Genomic DNA, 7418 nt, shown 5'->3' on the forward strand with positions numbered 1-7418 from the left:
TAATTATTTGTTATGCTATCTCTTACTTTTTTTCTTGAAACTGCATTGTTGGATAAGGGCTTGTAAGTAAGCATTTCACTGTAAGGTCTACACCTGTGGATTCGGCGCATGTGACAAATACAATTTGATTTGATAAGAAAACATGTCAAATCATACTACTGTATGTAAACGTTTCCCTCAAAACCTTTCCCTCAAAACGTTTCCCTCAAAACACTACAGATCTTAAAAATGTCTTGAAACAGAATTGTCTCAAACTTTGCAATAATGTTCTTTATTGGTTAGAAGTGCAATACTTTACTATAATTGCTCTGCTCTGTAGGTTTCTTGGCCATGGGCAAGGACTGGCGTACCTACTGCATGGCATTGGAGACCTATGTATCTCCAGCAGGTGGGAGCACACACCACGCTCAGCAAGAACAAATGCCTGGAACACATTATTACCACCAAACCCCCTTCTTCTCCATATGTTTAATCCTAATCTCTTCTCAATGTTCTACCCTCTCCTTTTCATTTTATTGGTCAAATCACCTCAATGTGTTTGACTTGTGTCTGTTCTGGTGGGTCTTCACCAATAATCCCCTGTTGGATTTAGCGTTCCATCTTGCCATTTCCTGTTGTATTTCTTGTACTCCRTAACATGAGACAACTTAGTAGCTATGGATAATAACCCAATAATAAAGATTCCACACAATGTTTAAGAGACAGGCAAAAACATGGGCTACATATAGGCTACTAAATATCTTTACTTCGTGTTAGTCACTTTGGATAAAAGCGTCTACTACATCAGCATGTTAATATTATCATCTTTAAAAGGAAAAGGCACATACATGTTAGTGCTGAGAATGAGGACATATCAAAAACAGATCTGATCAGTGCATTCGGAAAGTATTCAGACCCCTTGACTTTTTCCACATTTTGTTACGTTACAGCCTTATTCTAAAATTGATTAAATAATTCTTCCCCTCATCAATCTACACACAATATCCCATAATGACAAAGCAAAAACAGGTTTTTAGCAATTTAAAAAACCCTGAAATATCTGTATATTTGTATATTGCAAAAGATGCTGTAGATGGCCATCTGTTTGTGGTCTGTGGGAGTGTGCTGAAGTAAGTCATTGGAAAATCTGACTTTGTCAAATGGCGATACTGTCTGTACAGAAACATACACACTTTAACATGGCATTCCCTGTTAGTTGTGCACTTTAAAAGGGTATGCTTCAGTTGATGACATTGCTAGAGTGCTTTTCTTGTTCAGGAATACAACAATTTGTGATTTGTCCGTTAGACCAAAGAGGAAGTAGCTAACTGACTGGTTTCGACAATAGGTTGTTTTTACAAAGAAAGTTGGCTGTAAAAAACGTAGGCTTAAAAATACAAACATTTTACATTTTTGTTGTCAACTTCAAGAATTATGAATTCTTCAAGGTGTACCAGCTATTTGGCAGAAATATAAGATTCATATGTTAAAATGGGTGATATATCAGTTTGAATAGCCACCAATGAAWCCTCTTGCAATAGTGATTGCGAAAGATGTTTCTATACACATCAAATCACATGTCCCTTTTTCAAAAAAATTGCTAAAGTCATCTGTCTCTATTACAAAACAAGCAATATAAAACAGCAATATAAAAAGGGAACTAGGTAAATCACGAGCCATTTAAGGCACTTTGCATGTCTCTGCTTCACAAAAAAAAAATGAATATCAAGTAGCTAAACGATACATAGTATGACCATCTTAAAACAATTCTATATGTTAGCTTAGGTAACCCCGCCCCTGATTTCCTGTGCCCAGCTAACCACTAAACATGTGTTATTGGAGAGTGAAATATATTTACAGTTAAGTGTGCCAGATAAAGCCTCATGATACTGGGCACAATACTGTATGAGATCTCTCTGTAYTATACGGCTGTGAGCCTTGTGAGCCTTGTATAGTGGCTCTAGGAGGATCTGCCTGTCTTGATACTGGCGTACTCTATTTCTCCACTGCTCTCCAGACTCACTGCTGCTTTCCCTTTTCCTGTCATGTGGACGATGGTGCAGTATATCACTGAGKGATCATCCTATATAAAGGGACAATAAGAAACACAAGATACATTCAAAGACACAGGCAATGCTGCTAACATCTGGGGATGCACAGATTCACACTATTTTACACTATATATAACGCTTATACTACCACACACACACACTAAACGTTCTCTTACTGGAGCACTGAGTGGTGTAGTTGTATCCTCTTGGTTGGCGTTTCTGTGCTGAACCGTAGCATGCATTGCATTGGGATCATCCTAGAGAGGGAAGATACATACTGTATAATGAAGTTGCAACATTCATCAGCACACAAATAGCACAGGGATTGAGATGTAATCTTTCTTGAGACCTTCATTTTCCCACTGAATTTGACATGATTTAATCGAGGAACAGTCTTAAAAAAACAAACAAACAAACAAACACACACACAAACACAAACGTTCTCTTACTGGTGCACCGAGTGCTGTTGTGTTGTTGCCTAAACCAGTGTTTCTGTCCGCAACTGTGGAATACATTGCAGTAGAATCATCCTAGGAGACAGAAAATAAGGCACACATACAGTAACTTTGAACCCTTAACCATATAACAACACAATGATAAGTGGGATGTATTCTTTCCATCTTCATTTCCCATCACTCTCACTGTGATAGAGCTTCTAAATGATTCATTAACCTCATCATTATTCTCTCCTCCTGTTTTGCTCCCACTACTATTATCYCCTGTGGTGTTCTTTCCTGGGATAAAAAAAAAACGAGTTTAATACACAAAATGAACCAATCCCACATTCCACATTGCTTTTTTTAGTGGTTGCAATTGTGGATACATACTTTTGTTTCTCTTGTATATGTACAAAGCCATTCCAGCGATGATCAGTATGACTGGTAGGACAGCCATTAAGACGTATTGGATTGTATTGTTTTGCAGAGAGGATGCAGATGGAGCTTCTCCTGAAGTCCTCACTGTGTCTGTTCCTACAGGATATGGACATGTTTAGTCAGTCTMCAGTATAACAGAGAGCTTTGCTCAGTGCAAAACAGAATACTGTGGTCAGCTTGTATGCTGATGTAGTTTTTTGTTCAAATGTCATCTATTCGAACCTGTCAGACAGAAAATGTACTGACAATTTGATAGAAACCAGTCGCAGATGTGTGTAATTTTGAGACATTTGAATAATTTCCTTTAAATATTCTGAGTATAATTTCATGATATTCATTGGGCATAAACGGACCATTAGAAGCAGTTGTTGGTAGTGCTTTTGTAGTCTCTGGTCTTTGGTGATGGTGTTTTTTTCCATCTGTCTCTAACAGGGGAGAGGACCATTAGCCTAGTGTCAGCTCAAACAGAGGCACATGTTAGAAAGGGCTCTGCCAATACTATGCAACTAAAGATAACATGAGCCCCAAATTAGTTTCCTTTTTTAATATATCTTGGCTGTGTTTGTTGTGTTTAAAGAGAGCGATTCCACTCACTCAATTGCACTATATCGGTTGGTAGGCCTTCAACAGTGTTGACATTGATGTTGAATATGTGTTATGTTATTATGAATGAGAATGTGCTATGAATGTGAGTTCAAGGAGTTTTGAATACCCATCTTTATCCCCTTCCAGACTTATTTTGTTATGCACCTCTTATATGAGCATGAAAAAGTCAACTTAAATGGTGAATGCAGTGCTTGTTTTTCAGTGTGCAGACAACACTCACGTATTAACAGTTACTACTAGTGATAATAACCATACCATGCTGCTACATTCTACTCAATTGTCAGGTACTCTACAAACTGCTGCTCTGTACGCATTCTTGGCCATTCTGTTCTTATGACAAGTTATTTATGGAGAAAGCTCTCTGATAAAATGGATCATTATCAGATCTCTTACCTTTAACAGTGATATGTATGTCTCTAGTGTCTTGGTTGTTGATTGTACACCTGTACCACCCCTGATCCTCCTTAGTGATGAATGAGAGAAGGACAGAGAGGTTCCCTGGAGAGCTCTCAGTATTAAACATCGCCACTCTGTCTCTGTAGAGATCACTCTTGGTTAATGGTATAGCGGGGAGTTTAGTCCATGTCAGTCCATGAGGTTTAGCCTGGAGTTCATTGCAGGAGCAGGGCAGGAGCACAGACTGGCCCGGGGATCGAACTATCTCCAGTYGGTTAGAGTCTGACAAACTGCAGCCTGTTGAAACACGTAKAAATGTGTKGTACTTACTTTATACWTTTTAGATGATGGTAGTTCTCTACAACTTCTACCATACTTCTRCCCTTTCTGTATACATGGCAGTCAGCAGATAGTGTGTAAAAGGTMATTCGTTGTCTGTGTAAACTTAAGATAGCACAAGGTTGATAGCCAGAGGGCTCAAACGTCTAACTGCATTCACAACAACAAACACTATAKTGTACTCCTTTCTGCAAGGTYCCATACATGTGACTTTCTGTAGATAGTAAACCCACAGGATTTCACATGATGTGGTGGCTACCAATTGTCTCTTAGCTGTAAGACCAGTCTTAYGACTAAGTCACACCAAGACAAGTTTGTATCAGGTTAGAAAAAACACTAGCATATAACAAGAKACTATTCTTTAAGCAGTAAAACACGGGATAGCATGAMTAATTATGTAATTTTCCACAACAAAACAGAGCAGTTTGTTGAGGGAAACCTACTTGATCAATTTTAGATGATGGTAGCTCTCTACAACTGCTAACATGAACACGTAATACTACCCATTACTAACAGTATTACTGCTAGCCTTCAGTATTATCAATGCCATATAGTAATCTGAAATAGCTTATATATTTGATGGACCAAACCATGAATTGTTTTGTACAGATGTTTGCCTTATACTGTTATACTTTCTATATACAGCTGTCTAAGCCTGAGATGAATATTTTACCTTTAACATAGAGTCTGATRTCCCTCGCTATGTCCCAGTTTTCTCTATCCTCGATTGTACATCTGTAATCTCCCTGATCATCCTGAGTGAGGTGTGAGAGGAGGACAGAGAGGTTCCCAGGACATTTTCTATTAAACAGCTTCACTCTGTCTATGTAGAGATCACTCTGGGTTAATATCACAGGCTCCTGACTTAGAGTTAATTTAGTCCATGTGAGTCTGGGAGTATCAAACTGACGTACAGTACAGGAGCAGGGCAGGAGAACAGACTGGCCTGTGAATGCATTGATCTCCTGCAGTAGATGGTTAGTGCCTGACAGAGTACAGCCTGTTGAAACACAGAGCAACATAATTCTTATTACTATGAGTATTATTACAATTCTGCATGTACACAGTACAATCCATTATGGGCAGTGCTTTCTAAAATTAAGTCTGAAACGATGAACAATTATTTGAGAGATCTGCAACAGAATCCATACATGCCATTTAGCAGACACTTTTATCCAAAGTGAATCAGTGGTTTATTTGACCACAAGTAAAAAGATATGCCATAAACATTGTTTATGAACCAGAAAAATAACTGCAGAAGGATGACTGTTGATAATCAATCTCTAAGAGCAACAAGCAACAATGTGATTGTGTACACTTTGTATACTGAACGCATTAGTATTTTTTCCACACACTCTTTTTTTGTCAGTAACAGTGAGTTCTCCATGACCTCCATAACCACATACAGGTTAGGACAGTAGGACTCACCTCCATAACCACATACAGGTTAGGACAGTAGGACTCACCTCCATAACCACATACAGGTTAGGACAGTAGGACTCACCTTCATTTCCTGCAGTAATGTGAAGGATTGAGCTGATCAGAAACACAGAGATCCACATGATGATGACTGTCTCCTGATGTTGAAAGACAGACTGTGTGTGTGTGTTGAGAGAAGGACTGAGTTTGGCGCTCCTCTTCCCTGTGAGTGTAGACTGACAATATGTGTACATGTGTGACATTGGAAGTAAAAGTAGAGTGTGTGAATGGTATGTCCTGACTCTCAGCCCACATCCAGTTACATACCTCTCTGCTTCTCCTTTTTCTCTAACTAGTCATTCTCCTYTCCTTATAGTCAGCTCTTCTCAAAATGATGTCAGTTTTTGAATGGAATCATAGTTCTTTTGACCATGATAATCTTATCCATGACAAAATGACCATCAATCCGCCAATCTGTCATTTCATAAATGGAAAACTGCTCAGCATCTTTAGATAACAAATATAGACCCTACATACAGTATATTAGAAAAATTAGGCAGGTATTGCATAATTCCCCAAAATCAACAAAGGCATACTGGTTGGGGAGAATTTCTATCGTCATTGTGTAATCAATACGATGGGAGACAGAGTGCTGGTTTCAAGCGCAGGGCGCAGCAGTTGTTTATTAGCAAATGACCACTGGGGGAGGCTGGAAGCAGGTTCCGGGGACAGGCAGAAGTCATACACGGGGACTCCAAAAGGTAACAGTACAGGCAGGGAAAAGGCTAATAACATAGTCCGGGAGATCAGGCAAGAGGTTGACGACAGGAAATCTGATAGGCAAAAGTACAGGCAGGGAATAGGCAAAAAGGTGTCATTAGTGAGGATGGCCAAAAACTACAATACACAGGAGGACTAATACGGGAAAAACCAGCGCTCCAAATAGAAGTGTGTATCAAAACAAACAATACCTCACAATGATGGGGTGCAAAGAACTGAACTAAATAGTGTGTGTAAATGACATACAGGTGTGTGAACAGGTGATCAGAATTCAGGTGATTGGGATCTGGAGAGTGATCTGCGTTCAGGGGATCTATGTGTTTGAGAGTGTGAGCTGGAAAGTGAGCTGCGTTCAGGGGATCTATGTGTTTGAGAGTGTGAGTTGGAAGCAGACGTTACACATTGCAATATAACCCCACATACCACCATTAGAGACTAAGCATGAATTTAGCAGAACTATGATTCTAAACATTGCCAATGTACGTACATAAAACAACACAACTTACCATAATGAAGAGAAGAGCGTACTTTTTGTTCAAACTTTATTGCCTTATTGCCTTAGATTTCCCTATTCTTTACACTGTTAATAAAAGTAATGATATTAATTTCATTTAGAAAAGTAATATATCATACATATTTACAGAATGCATTTCATTTATGGTATTATAGAAGAAAAGTGAAAGACAAAATACATAATGTAATTTGCATCAAATTTGAATTCTATCATATGGTATTTTAAATGCGTTGTAAGATCCAGATTTTAATGTGAAGAGGGAAACATATTTACAGTTAAGTAATACATGGTAACAATAACCACACATACTGTGTGGCCTACTGTATAATGGCTCTAGGAGGATCTGCCCATCTTAATGCTGGCATACTCTGGCCGTCATTGTAAATAAGAATTTGTTCTTAATTGACTTGCCTAGTTAAATAAAGGTTATATAAACACAAATTCTCCACTGTTCTCCAG

At 38.6% G+C, this 7418-nt stretch overlaps 1 protein-coding gene across 2 annotated transcripts; it reads right to left on the bottom strand.

Moving 5' to 3' along the window:
- Positions 1–725: 725 nt before the first annotated feature.
- Positions 726–5956, bottom strand: LOC111966159 (polymeric immunoglobulin receptor). Of its 2 annotated transcripts, XM_023990578.3 has the most exons (9): positions 5751–5956; positions 4920–5246; positions 3905–4204; positions 3259–3330; positions 2858–3001; positions 2703–2764; positions 2480–2560; positions 2207–2287; positions 726–2062 (listed from the first exon to the last, which is right to left on the bottom strand). In XM_023990578.3, exons 1-9 carry the CDS (start codon positions 5926–5928, stop codon positions 1940–1942), a joined length of 1368 nt encoding a protein of 455 aa, XP_023846346.1. In that variant the 5' UTR covers positions 5929–5956; the 3' UTR covers positions 726–1939. The 2 variants fall into 2 exon arrangements, with proteins under 2 accessions (XP_023846346.1, XP_023846355.1); XM_023990587.3 differs by lacking the exon at positions 3259–3330.
- Between the last annotated feature and the right edge of the window lie 1462 nt (positions 5957–7418).

The sequence above is a fragment of the Salvelinus sp. IW2-2015 genome, linkage group LG1, assembly GCF_002910315.2.
Source record: "Salvelinus sp. IW2-2015 linkage group LG1, ASM291031v2, whole genome shotgun sequence".
Lineage (NCBI taxonomy): Eukaryota > Metazoa > Chordata > Actinopteri > Salmoniformes > Salmonidae > Salvelinus > Salvelinus sp. IW2-2015.